Source organism: Dama dama, chromosome 10 (genome assembly GCF_033118175.1).
Source record: "Dama dama isolate Ldn47 chromosome 10, ASM3311817v1, whole genome shotgun sequence".
NCBI lineage: Eukaryota > Metazoa > Chordata > Mammalia > Artiodactyla > Cervidae > Dama > Dama dama.
In genome coordinates, this window is record NC_083690.1 from 2845556 (window position 1) to 2870597 (window position 25042).

Sequence of the window (25042 nt, forward strand, 5' to 3'; positions counted from 1 at the left end):
CACGTGACCGCGCGGCAGCGATGGCGGCGAGGCTGGCGGGCTTGGCGGTGCTGCTCGGGCTCGGGGCCCGCGGTGAGTGCCCAGCCCGGCGCCTCCGTCCCGGAGCACCCACTCTGGTCTCCGCGCCCCCGCCCCGCGCTGCCTCCCCGCCCGCCCGCCTCCTCACTGCTCCCTCCCCGCAGGGCCCGCGCCCGCAGGCGCCGCCAAGATGAAGGTGGTGGAGGAGCCCAACACTTTCGGGTGAGCTGCCGCGCGGGGAGTGGGGGGCGCGGCGCCGCGGCCCGGGCCTGCTTCTCCCTGACCCTGCCGCGTCTCGCAGGCTCAACAACCCGTTCCTGCCCCAGACCAGTCGCCTCCAGCCCAAGAGGGACCCTTCACCCGTGTCTGGTGAGTGCGGGGCCCTGACCGCCGACGTGCCGGGGACCCGGGGCGAGCAGGGAGCCGGCCCAGCTTCAACACCGGTGGGCCGCGTCAGCTCTCGGGAGCCGGCGCTAGGGGCACCAGGGAGGGAGGGCGGCCTCGGACGAGGGGCCCTGGAAGTTAGGGCCTGGAGGCTCATGCTGTTCTTGGTCAGCCTTCTAATTGCACGCTAACTTTCCAGAGTGAGCCCGTGCCGGGTTCACTAGTTAGGGGTTTAGTCCTTAGCTTTCCTAGTGGTGACCTCTGTTATCAGGTTGGTGTCTGTTCTTAAACGTTTTCTAATGCGTTTACGTGCATAAGCTTACACGTAAAAAACGTGTAGTAGGTTTTTTGTGTGTGACCTTTGCTTTCTTGTTTTTAGTAGTACCATTTTACCGCTCAAAACAAGAGATTCTCTGGTAGCTCAGCTGGTAAAGAATCCGCCTGCAATGCAGGAGACCCCGGTTTGATTCCTGGGTCGGGAAGACCGCTGGAAAAGGGATAGGCTACTCACTCCAGTGTTCTTGGGCTTCCCTGGTGGCTCAGCTGGTAAAGAATCCGCCTGCAATGAGAGAGATCTGGGTTTGATCCCTGGGTTTGGGAAGATTCCCTGGAGAGGGAAACTGCTACCCACTCCAGTATTCTGGCCTGGAGAATTCCATGGACTGTTTGTTTAATCCATGGGATCACAAAAAGTCAGACACCACTGAGCGACTTCCACTATGCAGGTTTGCTTATTTGCTGTTGTCGCATCTTCGCTTTTCTCACTTGGTGCCTAGCATTCCACAGGATGCTCTGCGTTCTTTCATTGTCCAGCAAGGTGTTGTTTATGGAGTTTGGTCACTAAAAGCATTGTTGAGGAGAATATTCCTTCTAGGCGTCCCTCTTTCTACACCTATGGGAGTGGTTTCCTGCAACAGGGTCTCAGGAATGTAATTGCTGTGTTGTTAAATGGGTGTTAAATATAACAAACAAAAAATCCAAGGGAATTCTCTGGTGGTCCAATGGTTAGGAGTTGGTGCTTCCACTGCAAAGGGCATTGAGTTCAACCCCTGACGCAGGAACTAAGATCCTGCAAGCTGCACAGCGCTCAGTCATGTCCGACTCTTTGTGACAACATGGACTGTAGTCTGCCAGGCTCCTCTGTCCATGGGATTCTCCAGGCAAGAATACTGAAGTGGGTTGCCATGCCCTCCTTCAAGAGATCTTCCCAACCCAGGGACTGAATCCATGTCTCCTGCCATTGCAGGCAGATTCTTTACCAATGAGCCATCTGGGAAGCCCACCAATTAAAAAGAAAAAATCCAAGATCTCTTTTTAAAACAAATATTTATTTGGTCGCCAAAGGTCTTAGTTGAGGCACTTGGGGTCTTTGATTCTCACTGGGGTACGTGGGGTCGAGTTCTCTGACCAGGGATTGAACCCAGGTCCTCTGTTTTGGGAGTGCAGAGTCTTAGGCACTGGACCACTGAGGAAGTCCCCCAGAATTATTTTTTTAATTGAATGCTACCACGTGTTAGGGTCTATGCTGTGGATGCAGAAATGAAGAAAGCATACAATGTCCTCATGGAGTTGACAGTCTTAATTGGTAGGAGAGTAGGTTGAGAATAAACAAAAAGTAGGTAAAATGTAGACTTGGTGAAAAGTGCTCTGAAGGGATGGAAAGCAGAGAAGTGTGCGCATGGAGTTGTTCTGGGGATTGCTGTTTTAACTGGGGGGTTCAGGAAAAGACTGAGAAACGAAATTTCTGTCAGAAACTGAAGGGGAGTGGGCATTAGGGATGTGGATATCTGGGGGAGGAGAGTCCAGCAAGAGGAGTGGCCAAATACAGGCCTTGCATGCAGATGCCAGGCCCAGAGGGATTGGCCACGGGGTGGGGGTGGAGCGCTGAGATCAGAGACGGAGGTACGGTACCGCTGTGAGCTTTCACTCTAGACTGAGTTCAGCTTTTTACTGTGAAAATATTCCGTAGAAAAACGGAGGAATGGGGCTGTGAACAGCAGCGTACACTCCGACTTTAGTGTAACAGTTGATGTTTTGCTGTGCTTGCTTTACCTTTTTCTCATTTCCGCTTTTTAAAAAGTGAACTTTCATTTTCCCCAACCATGTGAAAGTCAGTTTCAGATGTCATGATGGTTTATTCCTAAATAATTACAGTTCGGATCTCCTAGTTTCCCTGGTAGTTCAGACAGTAAAGACTCTGTCTGCAATGCAGGAGACCAGGGTTTGATCCCTGGGTCGGGAAGATGCCCTGGAGAAAGGAATAGCAACCCACTCCAGTATTCTGGCCTGGAGAATTCCCTGGAGAGAGGAGCTTTGCAGACTACAGTCTGTGGGGTCACAAAGAGTCACGACTGAGTGACTATCGCGCACACACACAGAATGCCTTGTACAGCTGTCCTGGGTCCCATACCCGCCCCGACCCTTGCCCTGGGAATCAGTCAAAAGGGAATAATACATGCATCTGATTATGCGCTGGGCCAGCTGTCTCACTATGATATACGTGAGTGAGGTTTGAGACTTGCAATTTATTTTGGAGTGTGTCCAACCAAAGTTGGACTGCAGGGCACTGTGGTCCAACCTTCACCAGGTCATTCTTTTCTTTGTCATCAGTTTGATTTGCAGTTGGGTTCCCGTGTTTCTGCTTGTGCTCAGTTTTAGTGCTTACTCTACACATTTTTACTTTTGATTTTTCCGTGACTTAGAAATAGTTATAGACAATTTCAAGCATGTGTGAAAGTGGAAGAAAGGTGTGAGAAGCACTAGGCACCCTCACCCAGCTTTCTCTTTGCCAGTCTGGTTACTTTGAAACTAATTTCTCTCAATTTATTTGTAATATTTTGGTATGCATGTATTGAAAAGCACAGCAACAGCATCAGTCAGTAAAATCCCCTCATTGTCTGAGATGTCTCTAATGTTCTCATACTCTTTAACAGGCCGGTGGTTTGAGTCAGTAGGGAAGGTCCATGTGTTGTGCCTGTCCATAGCTTCCTCGAATCTATAGATCCCCTCCCTCCGGCTCCTTGCAATTTATTTACTAAGGAAACTGGGTCGCGTGTTTCCCACGTTCTGGACTGTGTCCATTGCATTCCCATGGTTAGCGTTTGCTCCTGTAGTAGCTGGAGTCTAGCTGTGCGCCTGTGAGCTGGCCGGTCCTCTGGGTTTCCCGAGAGCAGTGGGGAGAGGTTCCCCCCACCCGGCCTCTGTCCCCCGCCTGAAGATCCCGTGTGTAGCGCTTTCTCAGGGAGAGGACCTTCCAGGCTGTTCCTGGTTGCTGAGTTTTAACCATGAATAGGTGTTGGGTTTTGTCAAAGGTTTTTTCTAAACCTGTCAAGGCGGTCCTCAGTTTTCTCTTTCAAGCTGTTTCTAGGGTGGGGGAGAAGCTCTATACAGTCAGCAAAAATAACACCGGGAGCTGACTGTGGCTCAGATCGTGAACTCCTTATTGCAAAATCTAGACTTAAATTGAAGAAAGTAGAGAAAACCACTAGACCATTCAGGTATGACCTAAATCAGATGCCTTAGGATTATACAGTGGAAGTGACAAATAGATCATAGAGTGAGTGTCTGAAGAGCTATGGACAGAGGTTCGTGACATTGGACAGGAGACAGTGATCAAGACCATCCCCAAGAAAAAGAATTGCAAAAAGGCAAAATGGTTGTCTGAGAAGGCCTTACAAATAGCTGAGAAAAGAGAAGCTAAGGGCAAAGGAGAAAAGGAGAGATAAACCTATTTGAATGCAGAGTTCCAAAGAATAGCAGGGCGAGATAAGAAAGCTTTTCTCAGTGATCAATGCAAAGAAATAGAGAAAAAAAAATAGAATGGGAAAGACTAGAAATCTTTTAAAGAAAATTAGACCAAGGGAACATTTTATCCAAAGATGGACACAGTAAAGGACAGAAACGATATGGACCTAACAGAAACAGAAGGTATTAGAAGAGGCAAGAATACACAAAAAAACTGTACAAAAAAGATCTTCACGACCCAGATAACCATGATGGTGTGATCACTCACCTAGAGCCAGACATCCTGGAATGTGAAGTCAAGTGGGCCTTAGGAAGCATCACTAGGAACAAAGGTAGTAGAGGTGATGGAATTCCAGTTGAGCTATTTCAAATCCTAAAAGATGATGTTGTAAAAGTGCTGCACTCAGTATGCCAGCAAATTTGGAAAACTCAGCAGTGGCCACAGGACTGGAAAAGGTCAATTTTCATTCCAGTCCCAAAGGCAGCGCCAAAGAATGTTCAAACTACTGTGCAGTTGCATTCATCTCACATGCTAGTAAAGTAATGCCCCAAATTCTCCAAGTCAGGCTTCAGCAGTACGTGAATGGTGAACTTCCAGATGTTCAAGCTAGAGTTACAAAAGGCAGAGGAACCAGAGATCAAATTGTCAATATCTGTTGGATAATCGAGAGGGCAAGAGAGTTCCATAAAAACATCTGCTTTATTGACTATGCCAAAGCATTTGACTGTGTGGATCATGACAAACTGTGGAAAATTCTTAAAGAGGTGGGAATACCAGATCACCTGATTTGCCTCTTGAGAAATCTATGCAGGTCAAGAATCAAGTTAGAACTGGACATGGAACAACAGACTGGTTCCAAATCGGGAAAGGAGTACGTCAAGGCTGTATATTGTCACCCTGCTTATTTAACTTATATGCAGAAATGAGAAATGCTGGGCTGGATGAAGCACAAGCTGAAATCAAGATTGCCAGGAGAAATATCAATAACCTCAGATATGCAGATGATACCACTCTTATGGCAGAAAGCAAAGAACTAAAGAGCCTCTTGATGAAAATGAAAGAGAGTGATGAAGTTGGCTTAAAACTCAACATTCAAAAAACTAAGATCATGGCATCTGGTCCCATCACTTCATGGGAAATAGATGGGGAAACAGTGGAAACAGTGAGAGACCTTATGTTTTGGGGGGCTCCAAAATCACTGCAGATGGTGACTGTAGCCATAAAATTAAAAGATGCTTGCTCCTTGGAAGAAAAGCTATGGCCAACTTAGCATATTAAAAAGCAGGGACATTACTTTGCCAGCAAAATCAAAGCTATGGTTTTTCCAATAGTCATGTATGGATGTGAGAGTTGGACTATAAAGAAAGCTGAGTGCCAAAGAATTGATGCTTTTGAACTGTGCTGTTGGAGAAGACTCTTGAGAGTCCCTTGGACTGCAAGGAGATCAAACCAGTCCATCCTAGAGGAAGTCAGTCCTGAATATTCATTGGAAGGACTGATGCTGAAGCTGAAACTCCAATATTTTGGCCACGTAATGTGACGAACTGACTCATTTGAAAAGACCCTGATGCTGGGAAAGATTGAAGACGGGAGAAGGGGACGACAGAGGATGAGGTGGTTGGATGGCATCACCAACTCGATGGACATGAGTTTGAGCAAACTCCGGGAGTTGGTGATGGACAGGGAGGCCTGGTGTGCTGCAGTCCATGGGGTCAAAAAAGAGTCGGACACGACTGAGCGACTGAACTGATAGGGTGGGGAGCTTTGGCTTTTTAATATTGAGCCAACACTGTGTTCTTGGAATAAGCTTCCCTTGAGCATGATGAATACATGTATTTTAGGTATTTTGGGGTTTAAATTGCTAGTTATTTCTGACTTTTTAAAAGATTATTTTTAGAGTTTCAGATCTCTTTCTAATTTTTATTTATCTGCTGAGATTCTGTTTATGCACCTTGTTTTCCTTAACACCCTGGAAATGGTTGCAATATAGCTGCTTTAAAATCCTGTCTGTGTAGGAAAAAAATCCTGTCTGTGATATTTTGTTATAGCAGCTCAAATGAACTAAGTACCTCATGTAAGTGGAGTCATAACAATACTCATTCTTCTGCGATGGGCCCGTTTCACTTACCACAAATCTCAGAAGTTCCTTTTGTGGCAAGTGGCAAGATTTCCTTCCTTTTTAAGGCTGAATAGTATTCCATTGTCCATACGCACTGCATTCTGTTTATTCATCTGTCGGTGCACACTTGGGTTTTTATTGTTTGGTTACTGTGAGTAAGGCTGCTGTGAACATGGTCCATGTTTGGGTCCCTGCCTTTAGTTCACACACCCAGGGGTCAGTTTGCCGTATCATAAGATTCTATTGGGTTGGCCAAAGGTTCGTTTGGGTTTTTCTGAAAAATCTTTAGAGAAAAATCCGAGGTGAAATTTTTTGGCCAACCCCATATGCTTAAGCTTTATGCTGCTGCTAAGTCACGTCAGTCGTGTCCAACTCTGTGTGACCCCCATAGACGGCAGCCCACCAGGCTCCCATCCCTGGGCTTCTCCAGGCAAGAATACTGGAGTGGGCTGCCATTTCCTTCAAGCTTTATGAGGAACCACTCAACTTTTCAGCAGCGGCTTGTACATTTTACATTCCCACCAGCAGTAGCAGTGTGCAGAGGTTCTGGTTTCTCTGTATCCTAACCAGCATTTGTTTTGTTTGTTTGTTTAGTAACAGCCATATTAATATAGATGAACTGATATCTCATTGTGGATTTGATTTGTATTTATTTTTCACTTCAGAAAAATGTCTAGTAATCCTTGGTCCATCTTTAAAAAAATTTTTTTTTTCCTGATGTGTTTGGCTCTGCTGGGTCTTAGTTGGGGCATGTGGGATCTAGCTCCCTGACCAGGGATAGAACCCGGGCCCCCTACACTGGGAGCTCAGAGTCTTAGCCACTTAGTCTAAGCCACTTGGGCCAAGGAAGTCCCTGTGGTCCATTTTTTAATTGGGTTGTTTGGGGCTTTGTTGTTGTTGTTATGGGAGCTGTTTATATATTCTGGATATTACCCTGCGACTTGTAAACACTTTCTCGCTTTCTGTAGGCTGCCTTCCAGCCATTCCTTGTAAGGTTTAATCTCGAAGCCCCATGTTTCCAGTTTTCCCTTTGGCGTCCTTGCCAACAGTGATGTTTGGTGCCATGTGCCTGTACTTGTCGCGACCGTGGTGAGGGGACCCAGTCATGTGTGACACCGCCCTTGTCTCCCTGAACAGTGCTGACTGCTGGCCCGTCCTGCCGGATGCCAGCGTGGCCGGCCCCGCGCTCGCCGTTTGCGCCGTCTCCACCCTCTCACTTTCAGCCTGCTTGCACCCTTGGCCTTCGGTGCGTCTCTTATGACGAGTGCGCACAGTTGGGTCACATTTCTTTATCCTTTAGCCAATCTGTGCCTTCCAAACGGGAGAGTTTCATCTGCCTACGTTTAAAGTAATCACTGGTAAGGAAGGATTTGGAGAAGACGAAACAGCAAAGTTTGTTTTATAGTTGTCTTTTGTTGCTCATTCCCTCCATTCCTTCTGTTGACTTTTTCCCAAGCCACCTGCTTTCAACCTCCTTTTGTGTGTATACTACGTAGCCATTTCCTCTCCAGTCGCCTGGGGATTACATATGATCATGTGACTGTTCAAGTCTAACTTGTACATGATTGAAGTTGGTGTGAATTCCAAGACTTCTCCTGTACAACTCTGTCCCTCCCCAACTTTGTGGTTGACTTCAGAAACTGACCCTTCAAGGGTGGATCTGTAATTATATCCATGCCTCTCGTCTTCTGAACCCTGTAGATCTGCGGCTCAGGACCATGACTCTGCTTTCAGTTTGCCCATGTGTTCGCCTTTCCTGGGGGGGTAACAAGGGGCTCTGTCCAAGGCAGGCTTGGTGGTAATGAAATCGCTCAGCCTTTGTCTGGGAGGGTCTTGATTTTGCCTCACTCTTGGAGGAGGGTTTCCTGGATATAGACTCCTTGGTTGACAGTTTTGTCTCCCACCCCACTGCTTCCTGGCCTCCCAAATGTAGCAGAGAAGTAGGTGGATAATCTCATTGATTCCTTCATGTAACAAGTCACTTCTTGCCACTTGCGACTTGGTGTCTGCCGTTTCTCTTCTGTCTCGGTGGGCGTCTCTCTGAGTGTGTTGTACGTGGAGTTCAGTGAGCCACTTGGATCTGTCGATCCGTGAGTTTTGTTGGGTTGGGGCAGTTATTTCCTCAGATCTCCTCTCTGCCCCTCCTCTTTGCCTCCACTGTCTCGTCACTGGTTCTCTCTGCTCAGAACTGTTGAACTCCTGTGGGTTCACTAGTTCAGTTGTATTTTTCGGCTCCAGGGTTTTCTAGTTCCTCTGGACATGGTTCACCTTTCTGCCCACCTGTCATTTTCTGGACACGCTTTGGTCCTTCCTGTTTCCCTCCAGCCCCTTATGGATATTTTAGGCATTTGTCTAACTGAAGTCTTCAGACAGTCCAGCATCTGGGCTTCTCCCAGGTGGTCCTGTTGCATTTTCCTCTGGAGAGGCTGCGGGTCCCTTGCAGCCTGGCCCGGTGCTGGGGCAGCCTTCAGGGTGGGTGTGTTGAGCCTGGGGGCGGCCGTGTGCAGCCCCCTCGGGGTCTCCCTGCACTCCTCCTGGGTCCTGGATGGCCTGCTGTGTGTCCGACCGTCACCCCTTGCCCGCAGCCTTCACGGGCAGCCCCCTTTCCTGCCTGGGATCCGAGTTGGGCAGAACAGAGGCTGGGCTCCTGGCAGCCCCCAGCCAGGCTGCTCCTCACGGCCCCACTGGGGCGGGAGCTTCGCTGCAAGGCGCTCACCTGGCTGCCGGCGAGCCGGTCTCCGGGGGTCAGCACTGCTGGTCTCAGTGGTCCTTGGCAGTGTGCTCACGGCGTGTGAGCTGGCGCTCTGTGAAGTCGCTTATGCTCTCTGCCTGGTTGTCGCGTTTCTGGCACTCACCGTCCCTCCAGGCCCCGGCTCTGGGCCCGCTCCGGGCGCCGTACTCAGCGGGCTGCGCTCTCCCCACAGGGCCCGCGCACCTCTCCAGACTCTCTGGCAAGTGCTTCAGCCTGGTGGAGTCCACGTGAGTGAGGGCAGGGCAGGGTGGCTGGGGGCCAGGGCCCCGCTGACGGCACCGTGCCCGCAGGTACAAGTACGAGCTCTGCCCGTTCCACAACGTGACGCAGCACGAGCAGACCTTCCGCTGGAACGCCTACAGCGGGATCCTCGGGTGAGCGGGGTGCGGCCGCGGCCCTGGGGGTGCCCTGCCCCACCCCGCCTCACTCTCTGCCCCTCCGCAGCATCTGGCACGAATGGGAGATCACCAACAACACCTTCAGGGGCATGTGGATGCGGGATGGCGATGCATGCCAGTCACGGAGCCGGCAGAGCAAGGTGGGCAGCGGGGGTGGGGGGACGGGGCCTGCTTTCCCCACTTGCTCACCGAGGTCCCCCCCAGGTGGAGCTCACCTGTGGCAAAAGCAACCGGCTGGCCCACGTGTCTGAGCCGAGCACCTGTGTCTACGCGCTGACCTTCGAGACGCCCCTCGTCTGCCACCCCCACTCCTTGTTAGGTGGGCACCCGGGCGGGCGGGCGGGGTGGGGGGCAGAGGGGCTCAGCTCAGCTGGTTTCTGTCGGACCCCTCAGTGTACCCGACCCTGCCCGCGGTCTTGCAGCAGCGGTGGGACCAGCTGGAGCAGGACCTGGCGGACGAGCTGATCACGGCCCAGGTGAGCTGCGGGCGGGCCCCGGGCGGCGGCCGGGCAGCCCAGTGGGCGCTCACTCCTTACCCTCCACCTGCAGGGCTACGAGAAGTCGCTCAGGGCGATTTTTGAAGATGCTGGTTATCTGAAGACATCAGAACCAAGTGAATCGGCGCAGCGGGAAGGAGCCACCAAGGACCTGCAGTTTGAGACACTGGAGAGCTGCCAGGAGGTACAGACACAGCCCCCCAGCCAAGGACGGCCTCCCACCAATGGACTGACCACTCCTCTCCACCCCCTGGTCTAGGCACATAAGGCCCTGTCGCAGGAGATAGAGAGACTGCAAGGCGTGCTGACCCACCATGGCATCCCCTACGGGAAGCCTGCAGGTCCGCAGTGTGGGGTGGAGGGGGCCAAGCCCACCAGGGCCTTGCGTCTGCCGGTTGGGTCCTGACTCCCACTGCCTGGTGTTTTGGCAGAAACCCCCAGCTCTGAGCACTGGGGCCCCCAGACACCCACGGCCGGGATAGCAGAGCCCCTGCGAGGCGACCCTGGACTGCGTGGGGACACCCTGTGACCTTGGGGCTGTGGGCCTCGGCCTGAGGACCTTTCTCTCCTTCTGTGCCAGCAGGCCCTTGGGGCTGTCCTCAAAGATGCAGACAAAATAAAGATCAGAGTTTTAATTAATTTCCATACTGATAAAAATAATTCCATGAATTCTGTAAACCATTGCATAAATGCTATAGTGTAAAAAAATTTAAACAAGTGTTAACTTTAAACAATTCACTATGAGTAAATGATTATGCATTATAAATACTACCTTCTGGGTTAAGAAAACTCCATCCCAATAACATTCTCATCTAAACACTCTAACATACAGATTGGGGCTTCCATAAATTGATTTGTGTGAAGCATCCACAAGGAGTCAGGTCTTCTGCCCACAGCGACAGACGGTGGGACGACAGAACGTCACCGCTAGCACACGGAGCTCTCAGGAGCCGACACCGGCAGCAAGAGCCACGGCCTGGCCGAGCACCACCTAGCTTCAGCTGCTACACCCAGCACCCCCTTGTCGCCTGAGTGCGGGGCAGTGACACCGCTAGACACTGAGCCCGGCCCGGCCTGGGAGGCCAGCCCGGCCCCGGGGCAGCCCCAGGGGCCGCACCCCAGTGGTTCTTTGGTCTTCCCACCACACCTGTCCTCAGAGCCAGCAAGTACCTGGGGGGTGCGCCTCCAGTTCCCCAAGCCCCACAGAGAGTACTGACCGGAGTAGCTTATAAATACACCTAAAGCTTAATTGTTCCTGTTTATAATTTGAAAATGTCTAGGCTAGATGTCGATTACAGACATTGTCCCATTTCCCTGGAAGGCCAAAGGCCTGCCATGGGAAACAAGTGCATAAATATTAATAAAAATAAACTTTAAACAGTGATAACAGTAGCACAAAATATAGGTAATTTCTAAGAGCTAATAAATCATCATCACTATAATTGAAACAAAGAAGGTTCACCACAACTGAGTCAGTTACCGTTAGCAGCGGGCAAGCTGCACGGAGCCATGGACCCACCTTTGAATGACAGCTTTCCCATCAGTGTGTCTTACGTTAAAAAAGGGTTTTCAACCTCTCACTGTAGTAAATACATTCTAATTTGGTCACTGATAAAAATTTTTACCTAGTCACTTTGCACTTTAAAAAAATGCTATATAAAGTCTTTGGCACAGCCCCAGGCAGGCGGGCAGGGGCGGCTCATCCCTTTCAGGCCAGGGCCCAGTCCCTGCTTCGTGCCTGCAGCAGACTCCGGGGAGATCCTTACCCTATCCATGTCTGCAAGTAAGGTCTCGGTCAACTACACCTTTTACTTCCTCCTGGATTCCTCGGAAAAGTGACCCGACGCAGACAGGAGAGCCCGAAGCCGGCACTGAGCCGACCTGTTCCCAGCAGCCCTGCCACCACCCTGCCCCGCACAGCCCTCACGGTGGCCAGATCCTCCCCCAGCTGTGGTCATGTGATCACACCGCCTGGACAGACACACCTGGCAACAGTATCTCCCACACGGTTGGGCGACTGTGGGCGTGGCTCCAGCCGGGACGCCCACCAGCGAGCCTGGGGGAGGGGAGCACCGAGGGCCCTCCCGCTGCCCCGCAGACTCACACACGCTGGCCTGTCCAGGGAGGAGGGACGCGCCATCCCCGGCTCTCCGAGGCGGAGGCACTTGGTCGGGGCCTGCGGCCACAGGCTGCCACTGACGCTGCAGTTACTGTGCACACGTTCAGGAAGTGAGTTCCCTTCATAAAATTTCATCTACATGTGTATGTCTCTCAATAATCACTCTGCTATAAATACTATTGGTTTGCACTTAATTTGAAAACTGTAAAAATCCTAGGTATCTCTCACTACTAGATAAATGCTCACTTCATAAGTACTAATCTCATAGGAACTAGCATGGTTGCCGTGCTACAGGCTGAGAGAGACCGAGAGGAAGTGCTCTGTTCACAGTACACGTGTAAAGCTTCATATCGCATATTAAAAACACGAACCTCAAAGCAGCTCAGAGCACCTCAGAACCTCTACCTAAACTCTTCCGTCTACAAAGTGCTTCTCGGGACTCGAGCTCCCAGGATCCAGTCACAGTGGCATCAGGACCGCAGACCCCGAGGGGTCACCCTGCCTTCACGCCCCGTGGGGCGTCAGGGTCTGCGAGGAAGAGTCCAAGGCCATGGGTGGGCCGCGCGGGGCTGCGGTCGCGACGTCGGTGGCACCAGGAAGCAGGTGAGGCAGCGGTCACCAGGGCAGGGGCTGGCCTGCGCAGTAGGCGCACTCGGGGGCGCTGGCCGCACAGGGCTCGCAGAGCACGCGGTGCTGGCAGGGTCGCAGGACGGCGCCCGCCCGCTCCCCACACACCACGCACTGCTTTGCCCGCAGCTGGAAGATCACCTGTGGGCCAGGCATGGAGCACCGTCAGGCTGGGGCAGGCTGCCCTCCCGCGGCCACCCAGGAGCCAGGAGGGAGCGGGAGGATCCACCATGAGCCTTCGGGGTGGGGCTGGGCTCCCAGGGCCTGCGCCTCCACAGGGCGAGGGGAGGGGCGCCAGGCAGGCGGCCCGTGGAGAGGCCTGGGCAGGATGGACCCCGGCTCCTGAACAGCCTCCAGCGAGAAAAGCCAAAGCCCGTGTGCGGGCCGGGACAGGGAAGTGGCTTGCGTGAGAGGCAGGGCCGGGGAGCCCCCGGACGCCCCAGGCTCTAACAAAATGCCTGGTGTGGAAGGGTCTTCCTGCTGAGCCAAGGGCAGCGGGTTCAGCACTACAGCAGGAGGGTGACCAGGGACCCTGGAGGGTCACCCAAAGACGTGGGCGATGCGGCCCCTGTCCAGGGGGGGCACGGTGGCTGAGAGGAGGCGAGGGGGAAGAGAACGGAAGCTGTGCCGGGCCACCCGCCCCACCTCGGTGCTCAGCCCGCTGGTTCCTTGAGGACAAGCCTGGACTTACCCCGTCCACCGCCTCCAAATCCAGGCGCAGCTGACTCTGCAGCGAGTGCAGCTTGGGGAGAGGGATGGCACCGATGTCGCCGCAACCACGCAGCCCGGGGAGCGCGGAGGCCAAGCCCCGGCCCTCCAGCTCCTCCTGCAGCCGTCGGAACTGCGCCTCCACCTCCTCCTTCTTCTGCAGCGCCAGCTGCCGGGCACTGTCGGCCGCGAGCGCCCGCTCCTTGGCCTCCTTGGCCTCCCGCTGCCACGCGTCGCAGGCCTGAAACCCAGGAGCCGCGGTGACCTGGCGGAGCCGGCGTCTCCCCTCCACGCCCTGCTCCGCCCCTTGCCCCGCCCACCCCCGTGGGCCCCGCCCCTTGCCCCGCCCGCCCGGACCTTAGCTCCCTCCAGCTCACCTGCTTCACCTGCTGCCAGGACTCCTCCCACTGCCGGATCTTCCTCTTGGCCTCGTCCAGCTGCCGCCGGACCCGGGCCAGCTCGGCGCTGCTGGGACTCACGCCTGAGGAGGCTGCGGGGCCGGCGTTCAGGATGGGGGACGGGCTGGGAGAGAAGCTGCCGGAGACGAAGTCCCAGATGCTGCCGGGGACGCCGTTCAAGCCTGAGTGCGGAGAAGCTGGCGTCAGTATGCTCGAGCCTGGGCCTCTTGAGCATTCCCTCAGCCAGCTCCGGGGACCCCAGCCCTGCCCCCCCCCACCCCCCACAAGGACGCCTGCGCCATCACTAGCCCGAGGAGCTGCATCGTGGGGGCCGTGGAGCTCAGACCCTGGTCCCAGAACCCTGTCCACACTTAGGACCCGGAGGACCCCACAGGGTTTCTGGTTACGTGAGTGTCATCTATTGACTTATGTGACATTAGAGAGTAAAACAAGTATTTAAAAACATTGTTTCTTTAAAAAAAAATAAAAACATTGTTTCTTTTAAAACAGGTCACAAGTCTCCTGTTTCTGCCAATCCATCTGCTTCTGTGCTTGGCCTCTGCTGACTTCATGCGCCTGGCAGGTCCTGCGAGGCGGGTCCCACCACTGTGGCGTCCTAGAGCAGTGAGGGGTCCCAGGCACGCTGACCCCCCCAGAGGTCCAGGTGCGAACCCTAGGCCCCCTCTCCGGGCCGTGCGGCTGAGCAGTGGCAACAGGACATGATGGACAGCACTGTGGCTCTCCCCACCCCGGGGCCCCGCAAGGCCACTCACCGAAGGAGTTGTAGGACGAGGCTGCGGGGCCCAGCGCTCTGGGCTCTGACTTGAGGGGCGGCGGCTGCTGGGGGGGCGTCATGGCCGAGGAGATGAGCGGGCCTGGCAGGGACTGGGAGAAGGAGCCGAGCGGGGAGGCAGACAGGGATGAGGAGGAGTGCAGGGACGGGGAGCGCGGCAGGCAGCCTGGGATGGCCACGGGAGCCGAGCCCCCCAGCGACCTCTGACCTGCATGGAGTTGGCGGGGGGACGTCAGGTTAGTGGGAGGTGGCCACTGCAGCCCCAGGGACCAGACACGACAAGAGGCCCTCTGCCCCGGAATCACCTGGCACTGCCCTGAGCTGGGGGACCCCCACCCAGGTGAGAAGGCCACACTTCTCACCCCTCAGATGCTCTCTAGGCCCGCCTGGGTGACCTGTCCATGGGCACAGTGGTCCCAGGACGTTTTAGGCCCCAGAAGTGGTTTAAGATCAGAGAAAAAAAAAAAAAAAAGATGAACTTTTACATTGAAGAAAACGATTTAGTATCTGACGTGAACCGAGAACCCACCCGTCCCCTTGGAACCGCCACAAAGGCCTGTCCCCCACTCTGCAGGGGTTTTGAGGTTGGGGAGTACAGGGAGGCAGACAGGACCCCTCCCACCCCAGAGGCACGGGGGCAGCCCTGGAAGGTGCGGGCTTAGGGGCCACCTCTGGGTCCCAGGTCACGGCCGTCGTGCTCCTCCAGGTCCTTATCCGGGGGCGCGAGACTGATGTCACTGAGGTGAAGGTCTAGGGTGGATCCTGTGGGACAGACCCAGTGTCACCGAGGGGGGACCCAGGCTCCTGTGGCGTGGGGACCCGCCTCGGCTCGGGGCCCACCCCTCCTATAGCCATGGCAACACAGCCCTCATTTTGCTGACTCAGCTTCTGATCATTTGGTAAAATCTAACCAGATCTCACATGCCTGCCTAGTAAAGAAAATTCGAGGAGGGCGATGTCCACGGGGAGAAAGGGGCTCACAGATGACGCGGAGGGTACCTGCACTGACCACCCCAGGGCCAAACCAGGCCCCACAAGTGGGCAGGGCTGTTTCCCTCCTGTTCTGCTGGGGACCCCCGTGCACCCCCCAGCCCTATCAAAGGGACAGGGGAATGGGCCGTGGCCCCCTTGGTGCTGACCACCCCCCACTGTCCCCACATAACACGCCCTCCTGGGGCCCTGGCACTGAGTGGGACGCCGTCTCGGGACGGCCAAGGTCAGGTCCGCCAACCCCCCGAGTTCCCATGGCCCCATGGGGATGACTCGGGGAAGGGGTGGCCTGAGGACCAGGGTCCGGGGGAGCCCCCCAGCACAGCCACAGCCAGGTCTGGGGAGATGTGGTGATGCTGAGGGCCCAGCACTTGGCGCTGCTGCCCCAGCTCCCTTCTGCCCCCACCTCGCCAGGGTCCACTCCGGAGCACTCCCTCCAGAAGGCTGGGACCTCTCTGGTATGGCCCGGTCCTATGCCCCCTGCTGGCCACAGGGCCCCACAGTGCCCCTGATGCCTGGCCGGGCACACCGAGGCCCATTTCAAGAGAGGCCTCAGCCTCCAGCCCAGAGTGGACCATGGGACCCTCGTCAGGCCTGCCTGCTCTGGTCAGCTTCCCGCCTCCACCCCCAGCTGCCTGGTGCTACGTGGCAGAATCCCTGGACGGCGGCCGACAAGCAGCAGAGGGCTGCGCTTCCGCCAAGGCTCCAAGGACCCTCCCTCCTGCCTTCCCAGCTGGCAATCCTCGGTGGTCCTCAGCCTGTGGATGCTCCAGCCCCACCAGTACCTCTGTCCTCACGCGGTCTTCCCTCCCCTGTATTCTGTGTCCAAATTTCCTTCTTCTAAGGACATGTTATATCATATTAGGGCCCATCTTAATGACTTCATTTTACCTTAATTACACCTATAAAGAGGTTTTATTTTTTATTTTTTGGTGGGGGGCAGGCTGCACTTCACAACTTGCAGGACCTTAGTTCCTAACCAGGGATTGATCCTGGGCCCTGGGCAGTGAAAGCAAGGAGTCCTGACCGCTGCACCACCAGGGAATTTTCTGCAAAGAGTTGTTTCTAAATAAGGTCACGTTCCCAGGGTCAGGGGCAGAGAGTGCAGGGCTGAGGCAGGCCTTTAATTTAACCCACAGTAACTGGGACCACCTGTCCTCGTCAGGCTGTTCTCTGTGCCCAACAGCGCCTCCCGTAGGCCGAAGGCTCCAGGCCTCTCAGGACCCCTCCTGCCGCGGTCAACTCTGCAAAGGGGGCCGCCTCTGGCTCCCACCCTTTCTAAGACATGATTGCAGGCCCCACAGGCCCTCACCCAAATCCACCCCGAGTTGGCTGACCCCCGCTTCTTGCAATCCCCAGCTTCCATCTCACTCTTCAAACTGCTGCCCCAGCCTTGCCCCCCAGCCCTGAGTGGAGCTCCTAAATGCCCTCACCACCACCCTCCACCTGTCCCTCTTCCCTCCTCTGCCTCGGGCCACCTCCCGGCCTTCCCGTCCTCCTGGGCAGCCCCGCAGCCCCTCCGGTGGCTGTCCACACCCGGACACCAGTGACCTCCATGGTTCTGACCTACTGACACCACCTGTCCTCCAGTGTGGCTGCATCACCGCCTGCCACCAAGAGAGGCCCCATGGCAGCCCCAGGCCCTTAGCAAACTGCACGTGGGTGCCTCCCTTGGGCTGCTGTGCTGGTACCCACGTGCTGAGCAGGAACCCAGCGCGTTCCTCAGCTCTTCCCCACCCACCCCTTTAGGGCCCCCATCTCTGCAGGCTGCCCCCCAACCCTGACCTCTTCTGCCCCAGGAGGAGACTTTCAGGGATGCCAACCCCTTCATGTCCCAAGCCCTGCCTCCCAGAAAAGACACCCCCCTCAGTGACTGGTCCACACTTCCCAGCAGGACCCTCTCTCCCCCTCCCTCTCCCCAGCAAGGGCTCCTCTCTGCCTTCACACTGCAGCACTGCTCTGGGTGGCAGCTTCACACACAGCTTCCATCAGCCCCAGCAGTTCTGAGAAAACTCCTGCTCAGCCTCCAAAACCCTTCTCAGAATCTCTCCCCTTCAAATCACCTGGACTGTGTGGTCCATCTCAGACCCAGACCACTGCGGGCTGACGTGCAGACCCACCTGCTGTGCATAAGCAGGGTGACCCGCCCATTGCATACTTGCCCCGCACCATCTCCCCAGGCTCCCAAACCGGCCTGGCATGTCCACTCTGCCCGGGACATGCCGGTCAGCTGAGCCCAACAACGTGGACTTAGCCTTTCACCCTGAAGTGGGGGGATCAGGTCGGCTTCAAAGCTGGCAGAGTTTCAGAAACGTTTTTTTTGACTAACAAAGGTGTGTAAAAGGAAGGAAGGGATGGATGGATGGAAATAAACTGAGCGCAGGAGCCTTTTCGCACCTTGAAGGCACTTACTTCATCCCACTCCCCCACCCCCACCCTGTGACTCAGCACAGAAGGACCTTGCTGTTGCCCTGCCCCCCTCAGGTGCAGCCAGGGCACAGCCGGGACCAACTCTCACCTGACAAGCCACAGCCTGTGTGGGGTGGTGGCAGGCGCCCCCAAGAGGTGTCCCGGCCCCCAAGAGAATCAGCGCTGCTTCTCTCGTCCTACTACACACCCCACTGCTCCCTGAGATTAGATCCAGGTTCTGAGATGTTCTCTCAAAAGAAATGACTTTTAACACTCAGAATCTACGTGACTGAGTCACCTGACCCCTAACCCGCCATGTCAAAATGCCAGGAACTGCCCAGACATTAGTGAGCAATTAGCTGAAAACTGCTGAGTAACAGCCCTGGCAAAGCTCAGTTCCCAACGTGACACAGCACATCTGAGGGATGCCCAGGTCCCCAGGACCTGGGGACACACGGGGACAACTTACAGCTCAAGGAATTAGAGGTCAGAATTAGGAACCCTGACCCATCACCCCCTGGGGAGGGCCAGGATGCCCCTGGCGGGCTGTCCTTCCGCTGATTGCTGGATGGACACGCACCCAACACAGCGGCTCACTGCTGGTCTGAGTTCCCCATAGTGCGGCGGCAGTTCGCAGCAGGACAAGGCAGGGACCCAGTCCTCACCTGGGAGCGGGAGACCCACCCCCGCTAGGCGATGCAGGTTTCCCTGGAGAGCCCGGTGGATGGCGCCCACGCAGGGAAGCGCCGGGCGCCCCTGCAGAGCAGGCTCCTAAAGACGAGAGGTTTTTTGGCCTCATTCCGCAACCCCTAAGATCCTGGCACGGACCCCTGGCTGTCACACCTGGTCCGGGGCGCGGGTGCTGCAGACTGCTACGAGGGCCACTGGAAGGGGAGGGGGCGGGCGGGGCGGGGACAGGAAGAGGCGGATGCACCGCACCTGAGGGGCCACCTGGCCCGCCTGTGGGGAGGGGATGGGAGGGGATGGGGGGCGCAGCTAGCGGGGGGAGTCGGTGTACCGCCCCATCCGCAGCTCCGGGGAACGACGACCCGCACCCTACCGGCGCGGGGCTGACGATGCTGACTCACCGTTCCCGCGCCCCGCGCTGGTACCGCCGCCGCCGCCGCCGCCGCAGATTCAAACGCGGCCCGCTCCCCGCCCGCCCTCGCCGGCCCCGCCCCTGGTGACGCAAACCTGAGATCGCCCCGCCCCGAGACAGGATGCCCCCCCCCCCCAAGTGTCCCGCCCCGGTGACGCAAGCCTTAGATCGCCCCGCCCCGCTACCCCGGCCCCGCCCCCGCGGTACCCCCTCCCGCCCTGGCCCCGCCCCCAGGGCACCCCCCCCCCCCCCCCGCACACGGCCCCGCTACCTCAGCCCCGCCCCTTGCCCTGGTCTCTGGCCTCGCGGTTCCGCGTCCTCGAAGCACCGCGTCCCCACTGCCCAGAGCACGGGCTTCGGCGGGGCACTCCACCTCTTCGCACCAGCACCTGCCTCTTCTGGCGCTCAGAGGCGGCGTGCTGGGACCCCGGGCCCAAGATGTGCGAAAACCATCGCGGCGAGGGCTGCTCTGGTGGGTTCAAGTGGGATCCCAGCGAGCCCTGCCGCCGGCCGGCTGCTCCTACCCTGTCCACCCGCAGCGGCTCAAGTAAAACGCTCAACCCAGCGCCCGTGGGTCAACAGGCCGTGGCCCTGCCCTCAGCTGCCCACAGCCCCGGGTCCCTCCCTCCCGGGTCCCACCGTTTGCCAGCCACCTGGCGGTGAACTCCGCAGGGAGGTGAACTCCACCTGTTTGTTTGAGGTGGAAGGCAAGGGAGAGGAACCTGCCCAGTGGCCCTGAAAGGGCTCCATGAAGGGGGAGGTCTGCAAGGAGCACCAGCTTGTTTCAGCTGACATCGCAGAGGTGCAGCCTGAATGGCCCTGGGGGAAGCAGGGCAGCCCGCGGGGGGGTGGGGGGACCTGTGCACTCCGGGTTCTGGGTCCCAACAGCGGAAAAGCCAGCCAGGGCTCTCCTCCCGGGGCCAAAGGGCAACTCAGCGTTCCGTGACTTCCCACAACAGCCAGGTGCCCACTGCCCAGACGGGGACCAGGGGATCGGCATGACCTGGCAGGCGCCATCTCACGCACTAGCTCCACTCTTCACTGGGCTTTCACTACAGACCGGCCAGGGCTCTGCGCCCCGACCACCGCCCCTAACCCGACCCCCCACGTCCGATTACACGGATGATTAGTTCACAAACCCACAAGGACGCCCAGCCGCCAGGGACGCCTCCGCAGCTGGTAGCCGTGCTCGCGCCTTGGGAACGCCTCCCACTCCCCACCCTGGTCACTGTCCCACCTTCGGGTGCCCTGGACACCCCTACAGGCCCCCATCATTTCTCTGAAGCCTCGGGTTCTCGGTGGTGCTGCCGCTCTGGCCCGCCAGAGGGCGCCACATCCCGGCGCCGTGCTCCGGGGCAGCACGGCCGGAGTGGCAGGGGACCACGGGAAACCCTCTTCTACAAAGGAGAGTGCGCACACACGCGTGCGTCAAGGGAAGCCGTCAAGGCAAGTGCAGAGAGGCAGCAGAGCCCCGGGCTTACCTGGGACGCCCTCGCCGGCGCTGCCGGAAGGGTCCAGCGGGTGGGTGCGGGCCGAGAGGGCGGGCAGAGCGGTGGGCGAGGAGCCGCCTGAGCCGGTGCTGGACGCCAGGCTGGACGCGAGGCTGGAACTCACGCTGGGAGCGAGGGGGTGACCCACTGCCAACACCGCCAGGTGGCTCTGTGCAAAGACACAACAGGATGAGCCAGCGCTGGCTCAGGGACAGCAATGTGACCACAGCCGCGCAGTGACAGAGGACACTGGGGGGCAGAAACAACAGAGTCACAACGGACAGGCCGGGTCACTTCGCTCCCCAAAACAGACCGGAGACAGCCGACTACTTTTCCAGATATTCTAGAGGGAGGGGCTTTAAACGTCTGGTTAGTTAGAAACCATCACCACAGAATTGTATGCTGCTGACCACCCAGGGATGGGAATAAGTGCATCCAGAGAGTGTCATTCTTACTAATGACAATAGTAAGAATCATGATAATAGATACAGAGCAGATACAGCAGTCAAGAAAGAAGCCACCACAGGCACGAGCAACCAGCCAGCAATGCTTCTGATGATTTAGATGAAATTATCTTGTCATCTCATTATCCAACAACAAAAATAAAAGTTTGGGGCAATTCACATTATCTTTATTTGATAGATTAAAAGGAAAAGAACTGGCACAATCTTGGATAAACAGCCAGGAACGTGGAGGACACTGTGCACAAAAACGAGTCGGGACTGAGTTGTGAAGTCAGGCCTCAGGGCTTTCCAAGGTCACTAGGAAACTAGGGGTCAGAGGCTACAGTAAAGCGAGACAGTGTGTCATCTGGGCTTTGCTGTCGGGGCCCAAGGGCTCAGGGTTCTGTGGCTGCAGGAGGAGACGGACGGCACCCACATGCAGGGAAGGGGTCCCCAAAGCAGCTCTGAGCACCAATTGCCCACAAGAGCCAGGAGGCCAGCCTGGCGTCCCCTGGGCATTCCAGCAGACCCTTCAAACAAGTGGAAAGCTCAAGGGTGCCAGGGGCCCTCTTAGACGGCTTTCCAATACTGCCCCCCAACCCCTGTTCACTGTCCCTGGAGCCTGCCTTTGGGACAGGACGGAGGGGGTCCCTGGGTGCAGGTGAGCACTGGCTGGTAAATGAACTTGGCTAGCCTACTCACAGCACCTGAGGGGTACAGCTCGCACATCACATCAGGAACCACCTGGCCCTCTCGGGGTCCCCCGCCATGCACCCCACTCCTTTCCAGGTCCTTCCTCCACAGCCCTGAGACCACAGCCACCATTTCATGTTTCAGATTCTTAATGAGCAATGTCTCGATTTCAATATCTTTTTAAAAAAATCACAAAGTAACTGGGTTGTATTTTTACTTTCAATCATCCTGCTGACTTCAGAACTTCCTAATGGCAAAAAGTCCTAATATCTCCCTCTGAAAAGTCCCCTGGGAGGCACCCTCAGGGCAAGAAAACCAGCAGAAAAGAAAACAGCGAGACCCTGTCCACTTGGGGATTTAAAAGAAAGCTCCGAGCAGAGGGTGCGTGCTCGCTGCCCGCCAGCCAGGCCCCAGCCTTGCAAAGCTGGCGAAGCTCCCTCCGCCTTTTCACGGTGGCAGAAAAACACGCGTCCCATGTCTGAAAAAAAAATGCGTTTCTCAAACAACTCAGTTAAATGAGCACACAGGAAGCTGGGTGGCACAGAACAGAGAGAAAAGGTCCGACTGGGGGGGAAGCCTCCATGTAGCCTCATAGCTCTCTCAGAGGGGAGAACGAGCCCAGGCTGTGACCCAAGAGGGAGCCAGGCTCACCAACGGACGCTGTCGTGGGCTCGACTGGAACTCAGATGTGGGGGTCCTGACCCCTCGCACCTCTGGGCGGGACCTGACTGGAAGTCGGGCCTTCACCGAGGTAATCAAGCGAACACGAGGTTGTCAGGGCAGGTCCTGATCAACAGGAGTCACATCCTGATGGCAAAAGGACGACCGGATACAGACGCAGATGCAGAGGGAAGACGGCGCCCCCGGGCGGACAGCAGAGGGAAGACGGCGCCCCCAGGCGGACGGCAGAGGGCAGCCCCGGGCAGATGGCACCGCTGGGCGGACAGGAGAGGGAAGACAGCAGAGGGAAGACGGCGCCCCCAGGCAGACGGCAGAGGGCGGGCCCCAGGCGGATGGCGCCCCTGGGCGGACAGCAGAGGGAAGACGGTGCCCCCAGGCGGACGGCAGAGGGCGGCCCCGGGCAGATGGCGCCCCCGGGCGGACAGCAGAGGGAACACGGTGCCCCCAGGCGGACGGCGGACTCGGCCACGGGAGGAACCGACGCCGCCAACCCCCCGTCTGTGACTTCGGGCTCTGGATGGAACCAAGGCCTGAGGTTTAAGCCTCGGTCTGTGGGGCCATCACGGCCGCCCTGGGAAACCCACACAGAAGACCACGAAGGGCACCTCTTCTTTCCCCAGTGTGGGGGGAAACGTTAAGAGGCTTTGGTTCTGTTGTTTCTAAGGTACAGCACATTTTTTAAAACATGAAAACAAAGGACACACGAACAGGCGACTCTATGGAGACCGTGAGAAAGGAGCTGTCTCACAGGAGGACGTCAGCCCGGCCACTGTGTGAGGCGGGCGCGAGTGTGACCAGCTGCGTGCAGGGTCCTAACACAGGCAGAGGTCGGTCGCAGACAGCACGAGGTACCTGCTTGCCGTCCTGCTCACTGGCCTTCTGGCTGCCGTCGGCAGGTGACTCTCTCTGCTTTGCCTGCAACAGAAAACGTACTGGCTGTTGGAAGGAGCAGCAGTTGATCAGAACCACATAGAGAGGCCTAAGCTCCAGCAGGAAGGCAGGAAAGGCCAAGCACTGAAGTCCAGGAAAGAGAAAAGGCTTTCAAGTCACTGCTTCTGCGGCAGTTCTCCTGGGATCCGTTTCCCACACCTGACGTGGATCTCTGAGCTCTCGGCTGGGCCGTGTGGAGGCAGGTGAGAAGTCCCTGAACCCACAGTGTCAAACAAAGCATCCCAGGTAGGGCTGCACCTCCAGAGCAGGGAGAATCTTGGAAAGTCAGCCCCTGAGGCAAAGGACGGTTTCCTGGAAGGTGATTCTCTGCCTTCTCCTTCAGGCCTGGACACAGCCTCCTCCCTCCCAAGAGGAAGAGAAGAGCTTCATTCCAGAGAATTCAAATCACTCAGGGCTGCAGGAGGCTGAACCTCACCACAAACTCTCTACGTAACCCTCCTCTTCCACTATTTCCCCCATGTCTTTACCATCCCATAATTCAGCTCCTGAAAGCAGAAACCCCTAGGTCTTGTCACTTCTCCACAGTTTATCACTCTGTTAAAACGGTAGATAAGTCCCCAGGTCTGGCATCCTAATGCATAAATAATAAATCTTTTCTCCAGGTAAGCTGGCTTTGGTCAGTTTAATTTGCGGGACCCCAGGCACTAAACCTAGAAGGGTAGAGGGAACCGATTTTTCCCTCTTGCCTGTTCACGTGGAACTCCTGACCCGCACGAACCACCTTCTGGGGAAATTGTGCATGAGGATGGCTTTGCCTGCAGCGTTTGGGGCCTGGACTCTCTCAGGTCAAACATCAACACAAAGCTGCCGTGAAACGTTCTGCAGGCCTTAGAAGTATTCCGATTTCTGTGTCTAAGCTTATGGTAAGTGAACCTGTGATGGCTCCAGTCACCCCATCCTGTTTGGTTTCTGGATTTGCAGAAGGACCTGTGGAGGGTGGAGAAGTGATGCTCATGCTGGCCCTCACTGGTGCCCCTTCCACCTGCCCAATTGCTCAACTCTGAGGCCATCTGGGTATCTCTGGTTTCCTAGAATTCCACAAGTGACTCTGCGGCCCCAGTTTGGGCGATGGCTCCAAGGTCCTGGCCCGGGACCTGAGACCCTCGCCCTAAGGAGAAGCTACACTGTGAAGGAGCCAGGCCATCCTGAAACAGCTCCGCTTGGCTTCCTCATCAAGTCCCAGGGCTCTGCCCTCTCCAGGCCCCTCTGCCTCTGCCCTGTGCAGGGGGGAGGGGGGGCGGCTCATGCTCCACGATGTCAGGAGCTCCCATCACACTGAGCAGGCACTGAGCTGTGCACGAAAGCTCTGGAATGGGGCAGGAGGAGGGTGGCGAGAGCAGTGGGCCTCTGAGCACAGCGTGCTTCACTCACGCTCAGCTCGGCTGTCAAAGGTGATGAGATTCTGGGAAACAGGGAAGGGAAGCTGCCCTCTAGTCTGAGCCCCCACTTGGTTTATTTATTTTTTCATATTTATTTATTTACTTGGCTGTGCTGGGTCTTAGCTGCGGCACATGGGATCAAATTCTCTGACCAGGTGGATCAAACCCAAGCCCCCAGCATTGGGAGCTCAGTCTTAGCTCCAGTCTACCAGGTCACCAAGTAAGTCCCCTCAGCATCACCTTAAATGAAAATGGCTCGTTTGGACAGCAAGACCCATGTTGAGGTCTGAGGCTCTCCAAATACCCCAACCGAGGTATTCCCTTAGGGTCTTGACCAAACCAATCATCC

The 25042-nt window shown here is 56.3% G+C and overlaps 2 protein-coding genes across 10 annotated transcripts in view; one reads left to right on the forward strand and one right to left on the reverse strand.

The window, feature by feature from the left end:
- The first annotated feature begins 3 nt into the window (after window positions 1–3).
- On the forward strand, window positions 4–10552 carry GNPTG (N-acetylglucosamine-1-phosphate transferase subunit gamma). 2 transcript variants are annotated; one of them, XM_061152492.1, is made up of 11 exons: window positions 4–72; window positions 183–240; window positions 320–387; window positions 9191–9245; window positions 9309–9392; window positions 9463–9556; window positions 9621–9735; window positions 9810–9892; window positions 9966–10097; window positions 10173–10254; window positions 10345–10552. In XM_061152492.1, exons 1-11 carry the CDS (start codon window positions 21–23, stop codon window positions 10440–10442), a joined length of 921 nt encoding a protein of 306 aa, XP_061008475.1. In that variant the 5' UTR covers window positions 4–20; the 3' UTR covers window positions 10443–10552. The 2 variants fall into 2 exon arrangements, with proteins under 2 accessions (XP_061008475.1, XP_061008476.1); XM_061152493.1 differs by lacking the exon at window positions 9621–9735 and having other exon boundaries at window positions 9842–9892.
- The window catches only part of UNKL (unk like zinc finger), a 31921-nt gene continuing 17409 nt past the window's right edge, over window positions 10531–25042 (reverse strand). For 3 of the 8 annotated variants that reach the window (XM_061152485.1, XM_061152484.1, XM_061152483.1), the window contains 7 exons: window positions 23216–23278; window positions 20538–20715; window positions 15228–15320; window positions 14539–14766; window positions 13745–13947; window positions 13351–13608; window positions 12371–12800 (listed from right to left, as the gene is read on the reverse strand). In XM_061152485.1, the coding sequence (XP_061008468.1) occupies window positions 12648–12800; window positions 13351–13608; window positions 13745–13947; window positions 14539–14766; window positions 15228–15320; window positions 20538–20715; window positions 23216–23278 (1176 nt within the window). In that variant the 3' untranslated portion in view covers window positions 12371–12647. Of the gene's footprint in view, window positions 12801–13350; window positions 13609–13744; window positions 13948–14538; window positions 14767–15227; window positions 15321–19045; window positions 19116–20537; window positions 20716–22333; window positions 22447–23215; window positions 23279–25042 lie in introns of those variants that run through there. The other 5 variants (XM_061152491.1, XM_061152490.1, XM_061152486.1 and 2 more) reach the window with 4 other exon arrangements.